Source organism: Salvelinus fontinalis, chromosome 28 (assembly GCF_029448725.1).
Source record: "Salvelinus fontinalis isolate EN_2023a chromosome 28, ASM2944872v1, whole genome shotgun sequence".
Lineage (NCBI taxonomy): Eukaryota > Metazoa > Chordata > Actinopteri > Salmoniformes > Salmonidae > Salvelinus > Salvelinus fontinalis.
In genome coordinates, this window is record NC_074692.1 from 21,060,579 (window position 1) to 21,087,971 (window position 27,393).

The following is a 27,393-nucleotide window of genomic DNA, read 5'->3' on the forward strand; positions in this document are numbered from 1 at the left end:
GACCTGAAATTTGCTCAGTGCCGATAGAAATTGGTTGGCAGTTCAATCCCTGGACGAGACATACCATAGACTGTAAAAATGGGACCTGATGCATCTCTGTTTGGCACTCGGCATTAAGGAGATCGATCGGGGGTAAGGCCCAGCAACAGACTAGCATCATGTCCAAGGTGTGTACTTGTACATTAAGCTGCATCATGCTACAGAAACAGGAGATGGGCTCCTGCCCTATGAGCTAATTACTATGGGTATTCAGACACGGCCACTGTTCGATGTTTGCAGTAACTTCTTTGTTGTAATATGAGAAGATTAAATTGTGTTTACAGTGCCTTCAGAAAGTATTCGTACCCCTTGACTTATTCCACATGTTGATTAATTTATTAAACAAAACCCAAAACGTGCAAATGTATTGAAAACCAAATACATAAATATCTAATTTACAAAAGTATTCAGACTCCTGAGTCAATACATGTTAGAATCACCTTTGGCAGCGATTACAGTTGTAAGTCTCTAAGAGCTTTGCACACCTGGATTGTACAATATTTGCACATTATTCTTCAAACTCTGTCAAGTTGGTTGTTGATCATTGCTCGACAGCCATATGCAAGTCTTGCCATAGATTTAAGCAGATTTAAGTCAAAACTGTAACTAGGCTACTCAGGAACATTCAATGTCGTCTTTAATCAACTCCAGTGTATATTTGGGCTTCCTCTAGGATTTTGCCTGTGTTTAGCTCTATTCTGTTTATTTTTATTCCCTAAAAAACTCCCTAGTCTTTGCCAGTGATGTGTTGGTTTTGCCCCAAACATAACGTGTTGTATTCAGGACATAAAGTAAAGAAAATTGCCACATTTCTTGCAGATTTACTTTAGTGCCTTATTGCAAACAGGATGCATGTTTTGGAATATTTTTTATTCTGTGACAAATGTACAATTTCTCTTAACGTTTAAACTGACATTTCTTTATTTTTTAAACATAAAAAAAAAGAATGACGTGAATTCACGATTCAGACGTGGTTTTGCGTACGACCGTTAGGGGGCAGTGTGTTCAATCTACTGCAGTCCTGGCTACCTACCTACCGGTCGTCACTAAGTACCACAGCCACAAAGTCATAAAGCCTATTTCTAAAATGTATCTTCTTAAGGTTAGTATTAAAACCACATTTTAACCACACTGCTAACCTTATGCCCAACCTTAAATTAAGACTAAATATATATTTTTTCATAAATTCTTATGTTAGACTGTGGCTGTGGTAACTAATGGAAACCCTACCAGATGGTGCTGACGTTACTACTGTCCCCCACTCACTCAGCCACCATAGCATTAATGTTGTTTTAGGTTCTCTGTTGTGTGAGCCTCCTCCATGTTGTCAGTACGTACTGTACTTCAAGTCACACTTCTTATCAATGTGATGGCTCGTTGCAGTGATATATATGACAGCATGTTCATAGACGCATACCAATCTGTTAACGCCATGTATGGTGTTTGAGAGCTCGCGCTTTGTACTTGCACTTACAGAGCCATCATTGTACAATTTCTCCATCGGGGCCGACATGGCATCTTGCAGTCTGGTTCTAGATATACCAATAGGGTATTGAAGCCGACATCCTCTACCATTGACAATGGCTGCATATCAACTGCAATCATTTCTGTAATCAGCGCTGTGATTTCCTCACTCCGTCCCTTATCTCACTGCTGCCAGCAACAGGTTGGGTCGTCCCTTTCAGCACAGCCCGGTCTCATAGACTAGAGGTAACACAGTAAACGTAAATCCGGGAGACTGAAATTAGTATGATATTTCACGTTTGGTATGGTTACCTAAGACAGATGGTTACTTAAAGCAAAAACATATAATGCGAGACGCGAACGTCTAGTAACCAAAAGGTGGTGAGTTTGAATCTCGTCACAGACAACTTTAGCATTTTCGCTTATTAGCAACTTTAACACCACTTTTTAGCTACTTTGCTAGGCTATGGGTTCTTTTCTTTTCACTCTAATTTAGTTTAGTATATGCTACTTAGCATGTTAGCTAACCCTTCCCCTAACCTTAAACCTTTAACCTAACTCTTAAACTTAACCCTAACCTTAACCCATAGCCTAGCTAATTTTAGCCAGCTAACTAACGTCAGCCACTTAGCTATAATTCGTAAAATATCATATGTTTTGCAAATTCGTAACATATAGTACGTTTTGTAAATTCATAACAAATTGTAATTCGCAACATACAGTATCATACGAAATGGGTGATGGACATCACAAATTAATACATACCATACAAAATGGAACGTATCACACTGAATAATACAAAATGCTCTGAGACCAGGTTGTTCAGCATTACACCTGAACTGCCACAGCAGCTCAATTCCACCTTGCAAAGTTTGCTTTTCATCACCTTCTCATTTAACTTCTCAAAGTATTGCCATACAGGACTTCACTGCTGTGTCTCACTATGCCATTTTCCCAACTGTTAACGAAGATGACATGCATGGCAAGTAATTTGAATGATTCATATCGCCTCCTATTAAAATAACAGCATTGTTGCATTAGGTATTTGTAAAAAACTGATGATCAGGACCTGTTGTGGTAGTTTTGTTTAAACTGCACTGTGATTTTAATTTTGTATAAAAAAATTATAATTGGTTACAATGTCGTTTAAACCTTTATACCCCTAGTACAGGGATCCTTCTTTTCACTCTAATTTAGTATTGTGGAGCAACTACAATGTTGTTGATCTAGCCTCAGTTTTCTCCTATCACAGCCATTAAACTCTGTAACTGTTTTAAAGTCACTATTGGCCTCATGGTGAAATCCCTGAGCGGTTTCCTCCCTCTCCGGCAACTGGGTTAGGAAGGACGCCTGTGTCTTTGTCGTGTCTGGGTGTATTGATACACCATTCAAACTGTAATAACTTCACCATGCTCAAAGGAATATTCAATGTCTGCTTCTTTTTTTGTTTTACCCATCTACCAATAAGTGCCCTTCTATACGAGGCATTGGAAAACCTCTCTGGTCTTTGTGGTTGAATCTGTTTGAAATTCATTGCTCGACTAAAGGGACCTTACAGATAATTGTATGTGTGGGGTACAGGGGTGAGGTAGTCATATATTCTCATGATATCCATTTTTAAAGACCAGTGAACCAGACACAGCTCTGGTTTTACTATTCCTGAATTTATTATACCAAATACCTTTATGGTTAAAAATAAATTACTTACTATGAAGTTATTTATACATTTCTAAATAAGCGTGTATAGAAAATCCATATAACCACATGTTCCTTTTCCACACACTATCACAGATGCACTATAGTGGAAAGGTTTGTGGGGCACTGGAGCTTTCTGGACAAGGGAGAGTGTGTGCTTATGCAGGAGGAAAAGTGTGTGTGTGTGTGTTTTGGCCTTGGTGTCTGTACAGCTGATCTTCCTGTGGAGTAGCTCAAAGTAAGGCACCAGTGGCAGCATCTACATGTCTCCCTCTCTTCTTCTTCTCTCTCCCTTTGTCTCCACCTCCCTGCATCTCCCATTTCCTCTCCATATGCCAAAACGTTGCACTCTACTCTATCGTCTCCCTCCTAGTGTGTCTTTCCTCTATTATTGTAGATTATGAGACTCAGTGTGTTTTACTGGCTGTGCAGATTACTTATTTCTCTACCTGTACTGAGGATCAGACGTTACTAACACACTAGGCCACGGTGGAGGACTGAGGGGTCAGAGAGGTCAGGCACACTTCAATCATTACTCAACAGAAGGCTATGTCCTGGGCTGTTACAGCTGGGTCACTAACTCCCTTGGTGTAACATTTAGGTTCAAAGCATTATGGGTTGGTTGATTTACCTGGCTGGCTCTTAGGGCGTGTTATGGTGTATTGTGTCTCTCCCGGGGTGAGCAGGGACAAGGTGGAGGCATGGCAGTAGCCATCTTATCTCAGCTGGTAGGCAGGGCCTGGGCCTCATCATGGCCTCTCTTTGAGGAGCGCTTGATACGGACATCACACACACTGTTCTGATTGCCCCATACAGACCGAGGACTTTTGTGTACCTGATGGTTTGACTTATTTGCTGATCAGACCACTGAGAGGGATGGGATGGTTGGGGTTCAGCTCAGTGTTGTAGCTGGGCAGGGGCTGACTGAATGACTGTACCCAATCTATGTCATACTGCATGGAACAGCATGTGAGAACTGAATACCCCTTTCTTGACTCTTTCTGCATTGAAGCAATTATACACTGCTCAAAAAAATAAAGGGAACACTTAAACAACACAATGTAACTCCAAGTCAATCACACTTCTGTGAAATCAAACTGTCCACTTAGGAAGCAACACTGATTGACAATAAATTTCACATGCTGTTGTGCAAATGGAATAGACAAAAGGTGGAAATTATAGGCAATTAGCAAGACATCCCCCAAAACAGGAGTGATTCTGCAGGTGGTGACCACAGACCACTTCTCAGTTCCTATGCTTCCTGGCTGATGTTTTGGTCACTTTTGAATGCTGGCGGTGCTCTCACTCTAGTGGTAGCATGAGATGGAGTCTACAACCCACACAAGTGGCTCAGGTAGTGCAGCTCATCCAGGATGGCACATCAATGCGAGCTGTGGCAAAAAGGTTTGCTGTGTCTGTCAGCGTAGTGTCCAGAGCATGGAGGCGCTACCAGGAGACAGGCCAGTACATCAGGAGACGTGGAGGAGGCCGTAGGAAGGCAACAACCCAGCAGCAGGACCGCTAACTCCGCCTTTGTGCAACGAGGTGCACTGCCAGCGCCCTGAAAAATGACCTCCAGCAGGCCACAAATGTGCATGTGTCAGCATATGGTCTCACAAGGGCTCTGAGGATCTCATCTCGGTACCTAATGGCAGTCAGGCTACCTCTGGCGAGCACATGGCGGGCTGTGCGGCCCCACAAAGAAATGCCACCCCACACCATGACTGACCCATCGCCAAACCGGTCATGCTGGAGGATGTTGCAGGCAGCAGAACGTTCTCCACGGCGTCTCCAGACTCTGTCACGTCTGTCACGTGTGCTCAGTGTGAACCTGCTTTCATCTGTGAAGAGCACAGGGCGCCAGTGGCGAATTTGCCAATCTTGGTGTTCTCTGGCAAATGCCAAACGTCCTGCACGGTGTTGGGCTGTAAGCACAATCCCCACCTGTGGACGTCGGTCCCTCATACCACCCTCATGGAGTCTGTTTCTGACCGTTTGAGCAGACACATGCACATTTGTGGCCTGCTGGAGGTCATTTTGCAGGGCTCTGGCAGTGCTCCTCCTTGCACAAAGGCGGAGGTAGTGGTCCTGCTGCTGGGTTGTTGCCCTCCTACGGCCTCCTCCACGTCTCCTGATATACTGGCCTGTCTCCTGGTAGCGCCTGCATGCTCTGGACACTACGCTGACAGATACAGCAAACCTTTTTGCCACAGCTCGCATTGATGTGCCATCCTGGATGAACTGCACTACCTGAGCCACTTGTGTGGGTTGTAGACTCCGTCTCAAGCTACCACTAGAGTGAAAGCACCGCCAGCATTCAAAAGTGACCAAAACATCAGCCAGGAAGCATAGGAACTGAAAAGTGGTCTGTGGTCACCACCTGCAGAATCACTCCTTTTTTGGGGGTGTCTTGCTAATTGCCTATAATTTCCACCTTTTGTCTATTCCATTTGCACAACAGCATGTGAAATTTATTGTCAATCAGTGTTGATTCCTAAGTGGACAGTTTGATTTCACAGAAGTGTGATTGACTTGGAGTTACATTGTGTTGTTTAAGTGTTCCCTTTATTTTTTTGAGCAGTGTATATTGAAATCACTGATTTACTGTATTGTTTCTGCAGGACACCGAGAAGGAGAGGCTTGGCGAGCGAGAGAGAATCAAGTCTCAGATCCGGAAGCTACGGAGCCACCAGATGCAGCAGGGCAGTGAGCTGTACAGGACAAGTGAGCAACGGCACTGTTCAAAGAGCTGAGCTTAGAGGTTCAAAGACCATATGAGTGGTTATTTATTTATTTATTTACCGTTATTTTACCAGGTAAGTTGACTGAGAACACGTTCTCATTTGCAGCAACGACCTGGGGAATAGTTACAGGGGAGAGGAGGGGGATGAATGAGCCAATTGTAAACTGGGGATTATTAGGTGACCATGATGGTTTGAGGGCCAGATTGGGAATTTAGCCAGGACACCGGGGTTAACACCCCTACTCTTACGATAAGTGCCATGGGATCTTTAATGACCTCAGAGAGTCAGGACACCCGTTTAACGTCCCATCCGAAAGACGGCACCCTACACAGTGCAGTGTCCCCAATCACTGCCCTGGGGCATTGGGGTATTTTTTAGACCAGAGGAAAGAGTGCCTCCTACTGGCCCTCCAACACCACTTCCAGCAGCATCTGGTCTCCCATCCAGGGACTGACCAGGACCAACCCTGCTTAGCTTCAGAAGCAAGCCAGTAGTGGTATGCAGCTGGCTGACTGTTGGTTGGTTGACTGTTCCTTTTACATAGCCGGTCACACAGACACACACACACACACACACACATACACACAGACAGTTAATTTTCTTCCTGCTCTTCTATATATGGCATGCTTATATGATCGTGTTTGCCTTAACTTAAGGGTCAAGTTTGGATAGGCACTTGTACTTAAACACAACATTGATTCAAATATTGCTAGTACCTCCACACCTATGCACCTAGATGCAATTTCCTCTGGCATGCTAGTGAAAATAGCCAGCCAATAGAGTCATGCTGCTGTAGAGGGCGGCAGGGGAGCTGAGGCTGTCTCATTGGTTTACACTGTTTTTATCTCCATCTTTATTTTCAGGTTAGAGGCACCACAGTCATGGAACTCTGGCTTTGGGTGTGTAGTGATTTTCATTAACCACTGTTAGAAAACCTACATTTAAAACACAGTGAATACTTTACTATAGGTGTACTATCTTTAGCGAAGGCCTTACGACTTGTAAACACACACTCCCACTCACAGAAAAAACAAATGCTAAAGTGAATGAGAGAAGACCGGTAAAGGGCTTTGAGATAGAATGTGTTTACAGCCAGACTGATTTGAATGCCTCTGAAGTGAGCAAGTGTTTGTTGAACCAATATACTCTGTCTCTACTGCGTTATTTTTACTCTAAGGCTAAAGCCAAGTATTTTTCTGATCAAGGAACCTACCCCAATGTTGACCTGAACCTGGCCAGTCCCTGGCTGGGTTCTTTGACCGTAATTACCTTGGTTTACCCTTAGCTCACAACACCCCGCTCATCAGCCAGTGTCTGATAGTAGTGGAGTTATGAGACGCAACAGGAACATCACCCGTTCAAAGGGGAACCCACACCCAGTAGTAATACAGCTGCTATTTTAAGCACATACCAGAACAGAACCCTTTCTTGACATGTCCCTCACCATGCAATTTGGTCCAGGGTGAAGGCAGGGCCAGCGGCAGACAGGAGCAGACCTCCACAGAGCAGAGGGATTGTGGGTAGGAGCTGTTTGAAATGGACGCCAATACAGACACAGGAAGTTAGTGGCTGGGAACGGATAGGGTGGGGTGGGCTCATTTTTAACAGAGAGAAGGAGAACGTTGTTTAGAGAAAGGACTAAACTTGGAAGATTATGGGGGTACTGTGGCCCACTGGCTGTCACACACACGCACACACATGCTACCTCTCTCTCTCTTTTCACACACACTTAAATATACAGCACAGTCTTGCACACATATATACACTCCATAGTTTGGTGAAAAGCAATCTTGTGCTCAGTTCAGAATTGAATTGAATGCTGCATAAATTTTAAATTCTTGAATTTGAATTTAAGTAGTAAACAGGATACAGAATTTCAATTATAATTTGAATTAAATAAAATAGAATTCAATTACATTCTAATGCCTTTTCTATTCTGTTTGGTGTAGTCTATACAAATATACATCTTATACCTAAAACATGTCATGTCATTATATACATGCATATAAAATATTAATTAAAAATCGATTTTCAGGACTAACTTAAAATGAACGATCAAGGAAAGGAAAGTCGAAGTTATTATATTTCATGAATCACTGAATTCAATTCTATATCCTGTGGGGTGTGGCTTATTTAATTAGAATTTGGTGAATGGTGAGTCAATTCTGAATTGAGCACAATCCTGGTAACAAGGCTGTAATTTAGGAAATTACCCGTTTGTGAGTGGCTCAGTGGAAGGGCCTCCCGAGTGGCGTAGCGGTCTAAGGCACTGCATCTCAGTGTCAGAAGCGTCACTACAGACCCTGGTTGGATCCCGGGCTCCAGCACAACCGGCCATGATCGGGAGTCCCATAGGGCGGCGCACAATTGGCCCAGCGTTGTCTGGCTTAGGGGAGTGTTTGGCTGGGGTAGGCCATCATTGTAAAATAAGAATGGGTTCCTAACTGACTTGCATAGTTAAATACAAAAATAGACATTTTTAAATGTGATAGTCCCAGGGGAGCCAGCCTCCTCAACTTTGAACTCGACAATGAAAAGACCCCTTTTGTTGTTGCTGTTTTTTGTTTTTGTGTGTTTGTTAAGGGGAGAGGGGAGGGAAGTCGGCATTATGCACTATTGTGGTTATTTAAAGCCATCCTCTCATTATCCAAGAGCAGTAGGGGGTTTTCCCAGAAATCCTCACAACAGCACACAATGGACTGGACATGATGTACAAACGGCAACAATTTCAATCACTAGTTTGCAACTCTTTGGCTGCTCCTCCCTTCAACTATAGTTCTCTTTTTAATTGGACTTGACTGAGGCCTTCATTTGATGTCATGTGGTCTATTTATAGGGCCTTTTAGTTTGTTGTGATGTTTGAAGTGAATGCGTATCATAAGCATGTTTCTTATTCAAACCCCATTATATAACCACTCCCTTAAAGTAATGAGCTAAAGCTTCACCTAACCCCAGCCTTCAGAGAGTGTTGAAAAAGCTGCTGTGGCTGTCTTAGACCAGAATGGGGCTCTCCTTCACAGATTTGGTTTGAAAATGACAGACCTGGATGCTCTGTTTGGATAGGGCATACAAAGGGTACGCAGAGATGTTATCATACAATGATGTGTCTCTTGTAAGGACACTGTGATTTTCCACTCTGTGGCCTATCTTTATGCAGCATGTCTGTGGTTCCTGTACAGCACCCAGAGTTAAAGATGCTGAGCAATGAGCATCACGGGGAGAGCTAGAGACTGGCTCTGAGGGGGAAGATGTGGGCACTGCAGTATTTGGAGTGTGGTTTCCTGATGAGAGGAGGAATGAAGGAGGTTGGATTCAGACCGGGGGAAGGGGAAAGTACTTGTCCTATTCTCCATTTCACCCCACTTCCAGTTCCCCTTACACTTCCTGCTGGTTGGTAACCACCTAGTGTTCTAATCTCTTTTACACACACAGACATCTGGTCCAGGAATTGAGTCAAGCGTGGAGGAAATGCCTTCATCCCCTTGTCTCCTCAGTGACGCTCACATGTCTCTCACACTGTGCTCTTGGGGATTTGGCCTCTGCGGAAACCTTTAATTTTCATCAGCAGTTCCCAAGTTGTCCAGCAACTGCTCACATGATCCTACATTCCATCTTGTTTATGTTAGGTCAGAGAAACTTAAAAAATGCAAGAACAGAATTGTACACAACAGTTGTATTTTCATGGTATGTGTTCCTCGGCACCATAATAGATTTACTCATGGGTATGTTCCACTCACTGTATTGTGGTCTTTGTGTTCTGTAGGCTCCAATTCAGGCATGGTTCTGGTTCTGGACCCCCTGGTGAGGGACGAGGTCCCTCTGCTGACCCACCCACAGACCCGGGACCCTGTGACATCATCAGAGCCGGACGTGGTCCTATCTCACCGCCAGCGTTCTGACTCGACATCCTCAGAACGCAGCCTGGCCTCCAGGCCCTGTCTGAACTCTGGAGCCTCAGAGAAGGGTCTGGGCTCAGCCTTCCGGACCAGGGTGGACTCTGGAGCATCAGAAAAGAGCCTGGGCTCAGCCTTCAGGACCAGGGTGGACTCTGGAGCATCAGAAAAGAGCCTGGGCTCAGCCGTCAGGACCAGGGTGGACTCTGGAGCATCAGAAAAGAGCCTGGGCTCAGCCTTCAGGACCAGGGTGGACTCTGGAGCATCAGAAAAGAGCCTGGGCTCAGCCTTCAGGACCAGGGTGGACTCTGGAGCATCAGAAAAGAGCCTGGGCTCAGCCTTCCGGACCAGGGTGGACTCTGGAGCATCAGAAAAGAGCCTGGGCTCAGCCTTCCGGACCAGGGTGGACTCTGGAGCATCAGAAAAGAGCCTGGGCTCAGCCTTCCGGACCAGGGTGGACTCTGGAGCATCAGAAAAGAGCCTGGGCTCAGCCTTCCGGACCAGGGTGGACTCTGGAGCATCAGAAAAGAGCCTGGGCTCAGCCTTCAGGACCAGGGTGGACTCTGGAGCATCAGAAAAGAGCCTGGGCTCAGCCTTCAGGACCAGGGTGGACTCTGGAGCATCAGAAAAAAGCCTGGGCTCAGCCTTCCGGACCAGGGTGGACTCTGGAGCATCAGAAAAGAGCCTGGGCTCCGCCTTCCGGACCAGGGTGGACTCTGGAGCATCAGAAAAGAGCCTGGGCTCAGCCTTCAGGACCAGGGTGGACTCTGGAGCATCAGACAGAAGCCAGTGTTCTGCCCACAGAGGCAGACTGGACTCTGGGGCCTCAGAGTCCCACTTCAGACAGAGACTGGACTCTGGCACGTCAGACTCCAGTATGGGACCGCCAGCCCCCCTGGGCTCTGAGACCTCCGACGGCACAGGGCTCCTGTCACGGAAACGGCTGGACTCAGGGACGTCTGACCAGAGCGTGGGCGTGTTGTCTGTGGGCCGGAGCCGAGAAGAGCAGCCAGAGGTGACCATGAGTAGCTCCTCTTCCAGCACAGACTCCGAGGCTGAAAGCACCAACCACCATCCAGACCAGCCCCATCAGGACAGCACCACTACCAACCATTATCAGCCTGATGGGGCCGTCCTATTCAGGAAAGCCCCAGACTCCCACAGTGGCCTGATCAATGGCAGTGCCAAGGAAAGAGGAGACATCCAGGAACAGAAGGTACAGTCTTGTTGAATCTACCTGGGTAATGCTTGCTGACATGATCTGCTGTGTCTCTAGGTAGAACAGTAGAATATATAGGTTATCATACCACTAGAGGGGGATGTTGAGCTATGATGGCATGTCTCCCTCTCTCCCTCCCTCTCTTTTGCAGCACCAGTTCTCAGCAGCATCTTTGTAAGTCAAGAGCTATAAACATATAAAATTTCTCTGTACGTGTTTTAAAAGCTCTGTTTGACTATGGTTACTTGGCTACACAAATAAACTCAGCACCTCAGAGCCGGCCCAAATCCTTTCTTGTGCTCAGCTGGTTCTGGTTCCCCTCAGATCTCGGTTTTCCTCACCTGCTGTCAGAGGAAGAGCCGCTGGGGCTGGCCAGCAACAGCCAAAACACGCAGGCAGGAGATGGCTGCTGAAGCATTCTGAGTCTCTATTGTTTGCTCAATGGCCTCATCAGAGACTTGGGTCACCATGACGCCACGTTGTTGCCCTTATGGGGAGTGTTTAACCAACGCAGTCTCCAGGCTCTTTTATAGAACTCTGCAATATGGTATGCTTATCTTCCATGTATTTACATTGCGCTGTGGAGGCTCAGGCACATCTTGGCCCCATGGCCCCTCAGCCAAAAAAAGAACAGCCCCAAACGTGCCTCCCTTGCGCCAAACTGTTACATAATGTTGACGATCCTCCCTGCCATCCCATGGATCTGCACTATTGCCCTGTGTTGCTTATTGCTACGCTCTAATTGAATGTTCTCTTTTCTCTCTCTCACCCCCCCCCCCTTTCAGGTCAGATATACTTTACTCACTCCTCTCAGAAAATCAAATGATGCAGGTGAGCATGTTTGCAGATACAAACCTTATCTATGTGTGTGTGTGTACACTACCGTTCAAAAGTTTGGGGTCACTTAGAAATGTCCTTGTTTTTGAAAGAAAAGCACATTTTTGCCTCACAATAGTACCCGCAAAACACCAGTCTCAATGTCAACAGTGAAGAGGAGACTCTGGAATGCAGGCCTTCTAGGCAGATTTGCAAAGAAAAAGCTATATCTCAGACTGGCCAATAAAAAGAAAAGATTGAGATGGGCAAAAGACCACAGACACTGGACAGAGGAAGCCTGTAATCGAACCTCCAAATGCTGATGCTCCAGATACTCAACTAGTCTAAAGATGGCTAGTTTTATTGCTTCTTTAATCAGAACCACAGTTTTCATCTGTGCTAACATAATTGCAAAAGGGTTTTCTAGTGATCAATTAGCCTTTTAAAATGATAAACTTGGTTTAGCTAACACAAAGTGCCATTGGAACACAGGAGTGATGGTTGCTGATAATGGGCCTCTGTATGCCTATGTAGATATTTCATAAAAAAATCTGCCGTATTCAGCTACAATAGTCATTAACAACATTAACAATGTCTACACTGTATTTCTGATCAATTTGATGTTATTTTAATGGACAAAAGCACATTTTTCTTTCAAAACAAAAACATTTCTAAGTGACCCCAAACTTTTGAACGGTAGTGTACATGTAATCGCCTGACATTAAGTGGGAGCCAGGGTGGATTTGTGGCTCATTACTGGTGCTCTACTGTGAAACTCCACCATCAGTGTTGATAACAGACATCTCACCAGAGGATCAATGAACTGAGTCCCTTAGCACTGCTGAGTTATAGCTGTTCCTCTAATATCATCAAGATGACTTGTTACCTAACTCCTATCAGTTTAATGGCTTCCATCCAGAGGAGCATTGTAGGGCCAGCATGACCGTATAGGGCCAGTCATACAGGGGAAGGGGTGAGGGCGCACCGCTAGAGGACTGAATGGTAAGCTATAAGAAGGCCCTTTATATTCTCCTCTCTGTGGCCCCAGACTCCTGAAAGCTTGTTATTCTCAAAAACACTAAATCGTGATTATTAAGAGGGAGGGAAATACTTTTCTAAATGAGTGTGGAGCCTTTCCCTATATGTGAGGAAATCAGACCATCGCTCTGCTGTACAGAAAGGAGCATGAATCCAGAAACACTCAGGCAACCTAGAAATGGAGCAAATCTGTCAGCTAATGGCCTAAGCTGACGCACTGAAGATGAGGGAGAATGAGGGCGGGCAAGGGGGATTGAAGAAAAGGAGGGGGGCTGGAAAAAGGGAGGGGGGAGAGCGAGAGAAGGGAAATCAAGTCAAGGGATTTGCAGAGTGCTTTAGCATGAGACAGTCAGTAAGAGTGCTGCTTTGAGTTTGAGGACTTTTAGGCATATTGCCCTGCTGAAGACTTTGAAATGTTTCCAGTCTTTGTGTGTCAGCTGTACCAGGCGAGCTGGGTAATTAACTACTGAGTTTGTATTATTTGACTGTCTGTTCTTTGCTACTGTGTGTAAATAATTTCCACTCATGCTTTCTGTCTGTTTTGCAGTTCCTGAGAAGAAAGAGCCAGTTGTCTTGGCCCCGTTCGGCCGGGCTAACTCTGTGCGGGACCGTATGCTTAAGTTCACGGAGCCCAGTCCCAGTGTCCCGGTCCTGAAGAGGGGCTCTCAGTCTCTGAGGAACGCGACAGCCCCCAGTGCCCGAGTCCTAGGCAGAGCCACCCAGCTGAGTGAGGGGCCAGTAGCAGGGCCAGCCAAGCAGACAGCAGTGACCACAGTAGTATCCATCACCACCCCTACAGACAGGCCCGGGAGAACCCATGTAGGCTCTACATCCTACTCTTCATCCGCCTCCTCCTCAAAGAACCATGTCCAATGCCAGGGCACAGTTCATCCAGGGGGCGTGGCCACCAAACCTCTGCAAAGTGCTGCTCAATCCTTGAACGCTTTAGGCGGGGCAAAGCAGGCGGCTGAAAAGCTGCGGCACTCCTCGGGCGGCTCAAAGGAAGACAAGACCCCAGGGAGAGCATCTGCACAGCGGGACAGCAAGGGAGCGGCAGACCCCGACATGAAGACCTTCCTAACTATCGAGATCAAAGATGGGCGCACCACCACCACCACCACCACCTCTTCATCCTCTAGAGGCAACCTGGCCCCACGCATCACCACCAACCCCATAGGACAGAGAGCAGGTAGGAGCACTACATAACACTCCTCCCTCCCAAACATCACTCACTACCGTCTGGGCACATTAGAGACATGATGTGCTAGGTGGTTTACTGTGGCATTTCTTTGAGCTGTGTACTTGGTGATGGATATGCTAGATAAGACTTCTGGTTCCAGATTCTTTATCTTTACAGACCACAGATTTTGATGGATATGGATATGCGTTAAATTCAAAAACAGAAGTTGATATTTGAAATTATATAAACCCCCTTGAATTTCCCCCTGAATCTGAACATTACCAGTGGAACATAGAGGGATATTTTCCATCTCTCCAGCCCAGTGTACTGCAGCAGATCAGATGCACTGTGCCTGTGTGTGGACTGGAGGCAGACAGTGTAGATATGTATCCTGCTCTGTCCCAGCTCCACCTCTACATGCTAATATCAGCCTTCAGACCCCACTGGAATCCCTGTTGCCATGGGAGACCAGAGACACCACAGGGGCAGGGAGCAGTCAGCAGCAGGGCTGTACCCCAGGCTGAGGACAGGCCAGGGTCAGGGAGCGTGTGTGGGAGCAGGGGTCTGCTGTGGATATGGAGCAGCATTGTGTCTGTGATGGACAGGCACACTGTGTGGAAGGGGGTGGGAGAGTGGTATGGGAATAGGGACACACAACAATGGGCAGTTATAGAGTGTAGCTAGCTACCGTATGTTCGACATTACAATGCGCTGTGGTCTCTCTGTGGCATCCTGCAGAGTTGGCGATGTCCACAACAGACTATGGTTTCTGTACCACTGTAAATGCCATTCAAACACTCACACTGTACCGTTGTATCCAGAAAAACGTTGTCAACGTAAAAGTAGAAAAACAGGCATTAAAACTGCATTTCCAGGACACATACTTGATTGTGTCTGTCAATACTGTATGTGTTTCTGCATGTGTATGTTAGTGTCTTGGTGCATCTCAGAAGCAGCCTGCTGTGGAGATCTGTCCAAAAAGCCAGTCTTGTTCTCAAGCACTTTCCAGCCACCAGGACCTCCAACCCAAACAGTTTAAATAAGGCCGTGCCTGTACAGGACTACTACAGCCTCTGATTACCCCTCCCCTCCTCCCAGATCCTCCGACAGCTCCACTTGGCATCTTCAAGAGGCCGGCATTGTTGCTTTTAAGCCTAATTTGCTCTAATGGCTTTGGGGTCCTTTTTTGGAAGCTCCCTGACTGACTGAAGATAGGCTAGGATAATGACTAGTTCTCCCAGCAGCTCTGAACAACAGTCCTGGCTGAGTGTGCAGTACAGAACACTGGAACGGATCAAACAGGCACTTCTGTTTTATAGCTGCGATTAAACTGACAGATGCTGTCTTATGATGGCCTCCAGCTTACTGTGTGGGTGGGGTGTTAGTGCACTGGTCACATGAAAATATGTGTATCCATACAGAGAGGGATAGAACATGAGTGTTTATATTAGCGGCTGCTTTGTCCATAGTGTGACTCACTGGTTAGATATGAGACCTGCCATCACCATGGCTACTCATGTCAGTGAGTGATGGCCCCCTCAACACACTCAGGGACATGGGAACATCATCATGTCCAATATACCAAAAGAAAGGTTTAGGGGCCTTAAGTCTGTTGTAAATATTTATGGATACACACTGGTGGTGTGCTGTGACATTGTTTTTAAATGACAGTGTTTTTATAGAGCTTTTGACATTTCAGCTCCATGTAAGTCTCTTCCTGTATGTCTCCCTCTCTCTCCCTGGCAGAGTTGACTCTGGGCCTAAGAGCGACCCCCTTCAAGATGTCCTCCTCCAGCCTTACCTCCGGATCATCTTTCAAGGTAACTGTAACACTCCACTCCTCCTGACGTGGCAGATAGACCAAGTGTGATGACCATAACATAACCTGTCAAACAAGAGTTCTGCATGTCATGCCTATAGCAGCTATCAATGTTGGACTGTAAGTTGAACAGTCATGGTTTACCACTTGCCTTGAAGTTTCAATTGCAGCTTAATTTTATTGAATTGAACACCAACCCAAAGGCCCCTAAAAGCAAGTGCCTCAGATGCCGATAGAGAGATTTTATAAAAGTGTACACTCCCTTTCACTCAATCACCTCAAGAGCTTTTTCCTTAATGGAAGGAGGGGAGAGTAGGCACCCTGAGGACACACTCACCCTCGCTGAGAGGTCAGGGAGAGAGGCTCCCAAGGGCGCAGCAGTCTAAGGCACTGCATCTCAGTGCTAGAGGCGTCACTGCCATGATTGGGAGTTCCATAGGGTGTCGTATGGGTTTGGCCGGGATAGGCCGTCATTGTAAATAAGAATTTGTTCTTAACTGACTTGCCTAGTTAAATAAAAAAATTAACAAGGTGTCACATCTGTCCTTGTATGATAAACATACAGCGAGAGGGAGGGAGGGATGTGCACTGGGCACTCTTCATTCTCTTTCTGTCTCATCCCTAGCCACTCAACTAGACAAGGACACAGATTCTTCATCTTTTCTCATACTGTAAAAAAATAACTGAGCCCCTTTACCATCAACCAGGGTTCAGGCACTGTGATTGGTGGAGAGTCATCAGTTTCGTTGATGATTGGTGCTGATGTCTCCAGTCAGATGGGTTAGTTGAGGTGGTAAGCAGAGGGAATAGACCACCCAGGCCCTGCAGTGCCCTGACCTCTGTGAGGGTGAGACTCTGTCATCAGTCTGCCTACTTTCCCTTCCTTCCATGAAGGAAAAAGCTCTGTGGCGATTGAATGAAAGGCAGTGAATGGAGGGTAAGGGAGAAGTGTAGTCAAGTTTACTCACTCATTAATCGTCCTGTATTCCACCCCCCATGAAGGGCGGGGCAGTAATCTGATTAGGGGATCAGGGCACTGACTGGTTTATCAGGGCCGTGCTGGGAGGACGCTGGCTGGGCTTGGGGGGGGGTTAAAGATTTTGCACAGAAACTGTCTCCATCAGTAAACCCTGTAGTCACACACATCCAGACAGATAGACACAGATTGGTGGCTCTTACACGCAGACAGACTGAGCCAGTCTGACCGAGGAAGAGGCAAGACGGCATACATTCATTCTGCAGAAGATGAGGTGTATACTTGACTGATCTAAGTGTCGTCAGGACAAGTAGGTAACTACGGTGGAGAGTGAATAGAGTATAATATGTCTGTGATGTTTTACGATTTCATTTAAACTTTTCCAAATATCAGTAGTGAGTTTTGGTGCCTCTTGATTGTCATGGATAGAACCACTGCATACCGGTACATCCACTTTTGATTGTTTACAGGTATTTTAAACCATGTGCTGAGGTTTAGAATGTGTACTGCTGTAATCCACACTGTTTGTGAATAAGATCACAAGGCCAGTGTTCATTTTTGTGTAGACACACTGGGTACTCTTTTCTTTCAGCCCAAGTCACCAGCATGGTGTATCAGTTACCGTTACTTAAGCCCTAAATTGTTATTATGCTACTAATGCGATTGTAATACAGCGCTGTCAGGGTAGGGGTTAAGCCTTTGAACTTGACACATGCAGCAAAAGTGTAACACGCTGTACGTTCTGCTTGCATTGGCATGTTGCATTAGCATATTAGCGTGTAGGTAATGCAGACGCAAACGTGGCTGAACAAGCAAGCAGAAAGAACACTGGTACTGACTTTCGCATGAGGTTTCATGTCTTCCATGATTACTGTGAGGATGGGAGAGCCACCGCTGGGCCTCCACTCTTTCCCTGGGTTCTGAAAGTGAGCAGGGTCCCTGAGTTATCCTTACAGCCCCCTGGGAGCTGCCGTCAGGCTTATTCTGGTTATTAGGCAATCGTGGAAATTGCTCTACTAATGCGATTGTGGGAGATGCTGGCAGTCGCTGTTTTCACTCTGGGTTAGCATCAAGCAGGGCCCAGACCCCACCACCTGTCCACACAATCTCTCAGGCCCATGGAAGTTCAAGGGTGCGTTACAACGACGTTACCAGGATGATGGATTGGCTTCCAGTGCCACCATCAACAGGAATTGACAGTGATCCTCATTCACAGTCCTCTTTCCTCTATAGGATTGTAGGGTTGTCTGATGTATACACTCTGATGGAACAGTCCTATTATGGATGTCCTGCAATCAGAGATTTGTGACAAGAGGGTTGTTTTGGATTAGTTGGTCTTTATTGGTGTTTGGTAAATGAGCCTACAGACTATGTGATCTGTGTGGGTGGTCCTCTGCGCCTCTCTGGTGGTCTGTCTTCAAACCTTATTACCATTTTCACCCCTATACACAACCAGTTACTTAATGACAGCTTACTTTAGGTCAGATAAGCTTTGAGACTGGGATAATGCAGATAGGGTAGCATAGATTCTTACAATGGGCAGAGTAATAAAAACACATAAACTCTGAAGAAAGCGAGCAAGAAGCATGTGAGGGAGAGGTAAATTAGTGATGGTAAGTAGAAGGACATTAAAAGAGGAAGCATTAAGGATAGAAATGGAGGGTAAGTAAGATCGACAGATGGGTAAGTAGGGGAGACAGTGAGAGAGAGAACAGAATATTGAAAGAGAGAGTACAGAAAGGCAAAGGTGAAACAGACTGAGGCTAAGTGAAAGTGAAAAAGAGGGAGTGTTGTAAAGAGTTGCTGCCACCCACACGTCCAGGCTGTCTGCTGCCACCGTGCCCTCGGTTATAAATAATGCCATCTCTCTGTCTCTGTGGCGATGACAGACAGGCAGTAAGTAGCTTTCCCGCGAGCATGGAGATCACAGCAGAGCCTTGGGTCACTCTGGCAACACTGTACTGGGTTTTTGGCCATGGTCCCACAGTGAATGATTAACTGTCAGTCCTGCCCCATCAGTCAAATAGTCCACTAATCTCCCTATTGACAGCACAGCCTGAACATACTCTCTGAAGATAGGTTACCCCCAACCAGCACACATGTGCCCCATTTGTATGAACTTTGTAGAGGAAAGGAGAAGGTGGGGGGGGGGGGGGGTAAATCTGCCTATTTTGGAGATGATCCTGATCTGTGGAGCCATGAAAGTCAGAAGCAGTGTGTTACTGTTTTATCCCTGGAGTTTTATGGCCATGTGATTTAAAGCTGTGCTCTAAGAGCATTTATCCCATTTTGCTGTTCTTCCCATGGAGGTTGCCAGGGTGAAGTCCCAGCCAACCTTGATTGGTGCGTTCTGGATAAAGCTGCTGACTTTTAGACACTCGTAAATAACTGGAGCGGGGTCAAAACGGCCAAAGACATTTTCTCGTCTCTGAGACACACAGAATTATTGTCCATCTGATTCACACAGGCGTGCCTTTTGGCATAAATACATAAATTATTTTTTATTTTTAACAAGCATGCACACACACACAAACCTTGTCACAGTGTTCAGATGCCGCTCTGTGTGTGCCAGACTAGGGGGATGTCCCTGACGGAGACCCACTTCTCCTGGCATGCCTTGCCACAGTTTCTCTGTCCGGCTCCCTGTTCCTGGAGGCTGCTCTACTCTCCTTTTAAATCCCAGGACAACAACACTCCAGGGTCATGCAGTGAATAAACCACCATGTTAAATGAATAAAACAGCTTTCTTTAAATGTTTGATTGAGTTACGATTCCTTGTTTTCAGTGAACAGAGTTTAATTGAGTAGCTATTTGAATTATATCTCATTCAGTTGTAGCTTTATTACTTAGTCAAGCACCATTTAGGCGTGTGTACCAGGGGTAAAGAACAGCTTTTAATGCAGAGGGCATAGTTGTGTTGCGCTAACATTGTTCACCTGATATACTGTAGTTTGAGCTATTAAAATGATTTGATTCATGCACACCTACAGTACTGTAATATTGTGGAATTGGTATAAGCATTCGATACACGTACACAAACAAACACATACTGGACTCACACATTCTCATGAAGACACAGACTATTCAGCTCTCTCAAAGCATTCAACGTGACAGACAAAGCACTTGAAGCATGCACAAGTAACAGCAGCTGGTCCGATCACTGTGATATTCTATCAGCAAGTTCCAAAGCAAGCACACTGCAGAAAGCAGCTGGCCTTTTGCAAGAGCCTTCCGTACAGCCACGGTCAGCCAGAACCAGGTTCCGGTTTTCTATAGCCCAACGCATTCACCACCCTCGGTCTCTCTCTCATGGCTCTGTGTGCTTCTTTGGTTCTACTTACCCTTGGTGGCCTGTCCTATGACCTGACCCATGCAGCTCAACTGACTCATGATGTCAAGCCTGAGAGGCTAGCTGAGCCCTCCCAGTCGGCCATGCCCAGAGCCCCATCCAAAGCCCCAGTCGCCTGCCAATCAAGGTGTAAAGGACAAAGGCTCTAAATAAAAGTTGAGGGAGGGAGCGTTTCTGAATTGGTGCCACCAGTATTCCTCCTCTGGCCCCCACAGGCCCCGACTGGCTTAGTGGAATAATAGATGGGCCCAGTGATAAATAGACACGTCTATGGCACCTGAGGGGGAAAAAAGGGGGTGGGGGCCTCTGCTGCCTTAGAAACTGTATTCCGTGCATGCTCATTGGCTGTCTGGGACCAGGTCCCTGAAGAGTGGAGATTGGTGAGGGGTATAAAGAACGAGAGTTGTTTTGGAGGGTTTTTATAAACAGGCTGAATGAGAGAGAGCCTACTGTCCTCTTCTCCCAGGGGATACATACTCAAAATCTCAACACCCAGCGCCCGATTTTAGAGCCCGATTCCAGTACTTGGTTCCTAGCGCTGAGTTGACAGTGAAGGTTTTGCATCTCATTGTAACAGTATCAGACTGTCAGTGTGACTGGTGATATTGAGAGCATTTACACACCATGCCTGGTGTGAACGTGGACTTTCTGTCGGCCTCAGAGGCTCTCTGGTGGGCAGCCCAGACAGCCTATGTGCGCAGTCTGATCTGGAGGAGGTGATCGGGGACCTGCTAGCCCAAGAGCAAGCTGAGGAGGAGGGTGAGGGGGGCGGCCACAGGAGGCTGCGGAACGCGTGGCTCCTCTCTCCGCAGCTCTGCAGGAGGAGAACCTGAGGCTGCCTATCCAGCAGGAGAGGCTGGCCCGCCAGGTGGAAGCTCTGTGTCAGGCCATGGGGCTGCCTGAACCCCCAACTTACACAGCCTTTGTCGCGGAGCCCACACCGAATGACCTCCAACTTCCACCCAGCACACCCCTCATCCCTAAAATGCCTGATGGGCTAGACTGGGAACCTGAGGCTGTCCCTGTCCCCCACCTTTGCCACACGTCGCTCTTCCTCCACCTCCTGTCTGATAGGACTAGGAGGCATCTCACGCAGCAACAGCATGGTACGCCTCTCTCTCTCTGGCTGTATGGACCCCCTCCCGCCATCATATTTATCGGCATCATTTCCAGCCTTTTACTCTTTACTGACGCTCTCTTCCCTCTTTGACGCCTAGGTTTTTTCATATGATCTGAAGTCTTGAATGACACATTTTCCCATGTCTTACTGGTACTAATGAACATCTGATCAGTCTAGGTTTGTTTATGTTTTTTTTGGCTGTACTATTGCTCTTCTTGACAGCTTAACTCTGCATATTAGAGAACATTGTAACCAGCCATTAACACTGACGTCTCAGTGTTGGTTATCATGGGGGTATCATTGTGTTGGAGGTGTATTTACCTGAAACTAACAAGCTTTATCTTCATGCTTTTCTGTCGTCCCTGCTTCTTTCCTCCTGTCTTTTTCCACCATCCATCATGAGGACAATTCCAGCAGGTTATTTTATCATCCCACATCATCCACAATGCATGACCTTTTTTCTCACTCTTTCGTGCCAGCTCCTCTCTCGTTGTCTCAGTGTGACACCTGCGTTTGTCACTGTGCTTTTATCCCATTGTGTAGATGATGGGGTTTGTGCATGTGGCAGAGTACCTGGCAGAGTATTTGTTTGTGCATGTGTTCCTGTTTGTCTGTGTTCTGTCAGGGAAATGTGTCAAGGGACACACTTCCTGTGCTGGGAGGAAGTATCCTGTTTGCTGTCATTTAATCTTCTGAGTAACAGCCTGGTCATGATGATAGCCTCTGGTCTACTGCCGAAACACTGGGCTCCCTAAGTTTCTTTGGCACTCTCCTCAAAAAGAAGTCCCAAACATTGTTGGACTTGGACTACACTTCAATCTATTAGAAACTCCTCACCTCTACTCGTCATTACGGGATATGTGGCTCAGAGTTCACACTTCACAGTGCTCTTGGTCAGATGCTGAACAAAACCCCTCTCTGATGGTTCACAGCCAGGGTGTGCTCTCTGATTTACATCTCAGTTGTGGAACACCAATGTCACACCATCAGGCTCCCTCTGATCCAGACCCTTTGTGATTAGGGCACTAGTAGATTGGGCCTGACGTGCTCCTCAATCTTTGAGAGGCAGTCAGAGTGATCTTGAACCCTGTAGCCTGCTGTAGTCCAGGTCAAGAAGGTCAGCTCTGTTTTGACTGGGGTAAAGGGAAAGCCAGCCAAGGAGCTGTGAACTTAGAGGTTCTCTTTCTGCCCTCTGTTACTTACAGTTGAAGTCGTAAGTTCACATACACTTAGGTTAGAGTCATTAAAACTCGTTTTTCAACCACTTCACAAATTTCTTGTTAACAAACTATAGTTTTGGCAAGTCGGTTAGGACATCTACTTTGCGCATGACACAAGTAATTTTTCCAACAATTGTTTACACACAGATTATTTCTCTTATAATTCACTATCACAATTCCAGTGGGTCAGAAGTTTACATATACTAAGTTGACTGTGCCTTTAAACAGCTTGGAAAATTCCACAAAATGATGTCATGGCTTTAGAAGCTTCTGATAGGCTAATTGACATCATTTGAGTCAATTGGAGGTGTACCTGTGGATGTATTTCAAGGCCTACCTTCAAAATCAGTGCCTATGCTTGACATCATGGGAAATCAGCCAAGACCTCAGAAAAATATTGTAGACCTCCACAAGTCTGGTTCATCCTTGGGAGCAATTTCCAAACGCCTGAAGGTACCACGTTCATCTGTACAAACAATAGTACGCAAGGATAAACACCATGGGACCACGCAGCCATCATACCGCTCAGGAAGGAGATGCGTTCTGTCTCCTAGAGATGAACGTACTTTGGTGCGAAATGTGCAAATCAATCCCAGAACAACAGCAAAGGACCGTGTGAAGATGCTGGAGGAAACTGGTACAAAAGTATCTATATCCACAGTAAAACGAGTCCTATATCGACATAACTTGAAAGGCCGTTCAGCAAGGAAGAAGCCACTGCTCCAAAACCGACATAAAAAAACAGACTACAGTTTGCAACTGCACATGGGGACAAAGATTGTACTTTTTGGAGAAATGTCCTCTGGTCTGATGAAACAAAAATAGTACTGTTTGGCCATAATGACCATCGTTATGTTTGGAGGAAAAAGGGGGAGGCTTGCAAGCCGAAAACATCATCCCAACCGTGAAGCACAGGGGTGGCAGCATCATGTTGTGGGGGTGATTTGCTGCAGGAGGAACTGGTGCACTTCACAAAATAGATTGCATCATGAGGTTGGAAAATGATGTGGATATATTGAAGCAACATCTCAAGACATCAGTCAGGAAGTTAAAGCTTGGTCGCAAATGGACAATGACCCCAGGCATGCTTCCAAAGTTGTGGTAAAATAGCTTAAGGACAATAAAGTCAAGGTATTAGAGTGGCCATCACAAAGCCCTGACCTCTAGCCCATAAATGTGTGGGCAGAACTGAAAAGGCGTGTGCGAGCAAGGAGGCCTACAAACCTGACTCAGTTACACCAGCTCAGTCAGGAGGAATGGGCCAAATTCACTCAACTTATTGTGGGAAGCTTGTGGAAGGCTACCCGAAACGTTTGACCCAAGTTAAACAATTTATAGGCAATGCTACCAAATACTAATTGAGTGTGTGTAAACTTCTGACTCACTGGGAATGTGATGAAAGAAATAAATCATTCTCTCTACTATTATTCTGACATTTCACATTCTTAAAATAAAGTGGTGATCCTAACTGACCTAAAACAGGGAATTTTTACTAGGAATAAATATCAGGAATTGTGAAACTGAGTTTAAATGTATTTGGCTAAGGTGTATGTAAACTCCTGACTTCAACTGTACCTTCTAATGGTCATAAACACAGCTAACACTGATAGGCTCTGAAACCTGCCGACCTCTCTGCTGTTTTGGTTAAGAGTGTCTGTGTTGAGGACATTTTAAGGGATATTGAAGGGTATTTATTCTGTATTACCTCTAGTTATTCAGCTGGACCGGGTTCTTAGGCCCAGTAATGCTGCCAGTCCAGCTGGTCCTGTCCATCAGACTTTCCAGGCCCAGGAAAGCTGTTCTCTTTGAGTTCAGCCATGTCACAGATGGATGAGTTGGGTGCATGGAGGCTAACCTTACCCGACCCCTACTCTCCACAACAAGGTACTATATAGGTACACTTCTGTCTCACCAGCTTACATAACCTAGTTCTGTAGGTCTATACAGACACTCTCATGCTCATTAAAGAAAACTGAATACACATCTTTTTTCCCAGCGTTTAATTATTCATCATATATGCAGTTCTGTTTCCCCAGTGCTTACATAACCTAGTCCTATGGGTCTACAGACACTTTTACACACTAGCATAGTGTTAGGCACACCAGCCACTCTGAATATGAGGTCCATTCTCATGTTGGAACTCCTAGAGAGAAAAATAAAATATTTCTCCCTAGGTCACTATTAACTGTTACCCTACTCACCAATGAATTATATAACCATTTAAAGTGAATCTGTCCTCTCCCTCACCCTTAACCCCACCATGGCCACACTCTCTTTCACTCTCTTCCAGTGAGGCCGTGTTTGTTTGGCAGGGCCATGTCCAATAACATTCCACTGCGGTCAAGTGGCCGCGGTCTCACTAGGACCTGTCCCATGGGTCAGACCCCTGAGTCTCAGTCCAGACCTCCAGAACCAGAGGCCACCCTGGATCACACTGGGTGGGCACCCTCTCCTTGGCTAGACTCTCTGAGAAGAGCAAGGGGGTGAGCTGATGGGGACAGTCTATTGCCAGCAGTCTGGGGCTAAATCTGGACCTGGACTTGTTAGGGTTGCGTCAATTCAATCCGGTATAAGGATAAGTATGACAATGAGTCACCAATTGTATGCTATGTATTTTTTATTAACTAAGTAATAAATGGCAAATGCAATTTTTGTATATACGGGTTCAATGTATCATCACGCAGGATAAGACAGAGAACTGACCAACACCCCACTCCCTTTCCCTTTTATACTTCAACAGAGTTAGTTCCTGTTTCTGAACAGGCCTGTTAGAGTAGAGGCACAGCATGGTTTAAACTTACTGGCCTATCGCTGGTGTTGGCGCTTAAGCTAGTCCAGCCCCGTAGCGCATTTTGGTGTCCCGGCGCTGTTGCTGTGTAGATTACGCTCCCTCACCCCAGAGACTGAGGTCAGACAGCTCTGCAACATTGTCTGAGCTATTTGCACCTGTATACGAAGCCCACTGTTCTCGCTCAAGGCTAACCACAGCTTCCCAGCACACTTATCTGAGGTGAACTGTTACTTCCAGCACACACACACAGACACCCAGGCTCCCAGGCCAACAGTTGCTAATATTCAATCACATGTGTTATAGTATTGGGTTATAGTGCATAACTCAACCTCACAGATGTACTTCGTGTGTATAGTTTATCTGTTATTGTCTATTGTACACCACAGTCAGCAGTCTCCTGATTCACCCCCCTCCCTCTACACCCCTCCTGTGCCTCTCTAAGATTAGCACAGTTTCGGTCACACAGAACAGAGCCCTTCTTGCCACACACACACACACACACACACATTATTGTTCATATCTTAGGCCTTGTACATTGTTGCATACACACACATATTTCAGGCTGTGGCCTCATGGTTAGGCTATGAGAACTGTTACACCTGAGAACAAAGACAAATATCAGGCCTACATGAGTCAGTAGCTTAAACTTGAATTAATGCAAAATCCTTCTAGTTTATAGTTATTTTAGCACGCTAAGCTTAGCAAAACCCCACAGACTCTGTTACAACAAAAGCAGCAGTCTAGAGGCAGATGAGCCCAGTCTCTGTAGTCTGCAGAAGGCATGTGGCACCATATGGAAATCTATTCAAGATGTCTATAGGCTGTATGGCCCTTAAAATACACTGTTAAAAAGACAGACAGTGGTATCTTAATGGAAGACTATGCTGTGTTTATGTCCATGACTCATCTCCTTTCTTCGCCCGTCCGCAGTGGAGGCACACAAAAACCCTACATCTCTCAGCGCACCCAGTCAGTGCTGTATCTGCTTCTGGACAATGTGATTGTGCTTTTACAGTGCTGTAGTGTGTATAGTCCTGTATCCTGTGGGAGAATGGAGCTGGCGTCTATCCTACACAATTTACATTAATGCAGCTCTCTGGGCCCATAGCCAAAGTAGTGCTTTACCCCTGTGACATGACATGAGCCCTCTGTTCATGGAAGCCTCGTACTGTTTAGACCGACTGAGAGGGTGTTAGTCAGAAGGGGTCAGTGATGGGTGAGCTAACTTTTCGGCAGGATATCGTGCCCCTGCTGTATACTAATCCTCACTCTCTGTGACAAAGACTGAAGAGCTGGAGGGCCTGGGGAGGAGCTGGAGGGCCTGGGGAGGAGCTGGAGGGCCTGGGGAGGAGCTGGAGGGCCTGGGGAGGCATGAGGGTGTGAAAGTGTACATGTTCCCCCTCCCACCACCGAAGATTCCAGGAAGTTTTTTTGAAATCCTCCGGTGCTCATTCCATCCTAAATGTCAGCAAGCCTCTGTCTTTTCTGTAAACACAGCTGTAGGGATTGATGGATTGGAAGCCTCCCTTTTTTGTCTGTCCCCTGGCTTGGTGTGTCCTGGTCCTATGGTTTCTCACCAGCTGGGGAATTGTTTGAGTATGATTGACCTCCAACGCTAATGGGCTTTTGTATGTGTTTATCTGTGCTGCCACTGACATTGACCCTTAAATGAGGATTAAAAGATGGCCATGGTTTTCACTCTAAAATGGATGACAATTCTGATTTAAAAGCTATATAACCTGAAAATAATTAACAATTCCCTCATAGATGGCCTCAGAGCCAGTGTTGGCGGTGGAGCCCTCAGTGCAGGTGGCCTGCTGTCAGCCCCCGGCTGCTGTACCCAACGGCTTCTCTGCGCCACCTCGGGACAAATTCGAAGAGTGCTCCAGAAAACTGACCGCAGAACAGCTGGCCGCCATCGACGATGAGGAGCTCCTGGATAAAATGGTACTTTCCCCTCCTCATATCACACACGCACTTAGTCCTCAAATCCCCAGATTTGTTGGAATCTGGTGTTTATGTGTATTAGT

The 27,393-nt window shown here is 46.2% G+C and overlaps 1 protein-coding gene across 8 annotated transcripts in view; it reads left to right on the forward strand.

Moving 5' to 3' along the window:
• The window catches only part of LOC129826363 (smoothelin-like), a 52,340-nt gene that overhangs the window by 15,475 nt on the left and 9,472 nt on the right, over positions 1-27,393 (forward strand). For 7 of the 8 annotated variants that reach the window (XM_055886998.1, XM_055887002.1, XM_055887000.1 and 4 more), the window contains 6 exons: positions 5,820-5,922; positions 9,706-11,051; positions 11,840-11,885; positions 13,456-14,097; positions 15,835-15,908; positions 27,131-27,310. In XM_055886998.1, the coding sequence (XP_055742973.1) occupies positions 5,820-5,922; positions 9,706-11,051; positions 11,840-11,885; positions 13,456-14,097; positions 15,835-15,908; positions 27,131-27,310 (2,391 nt within the window). Of the gene's footprint in view, positions 1-5,819; positions 5,923-6,041; positions 6,842-9,705; positions 11,052-11,839; positions 11,886-13,455; positions 14,098-15,834; positions 15,909-27,130; positions 27,311-27,393 lie in introns of those variants that run through there. The other variant, XM_055887004.1, reaches the window with a different exon arrangement.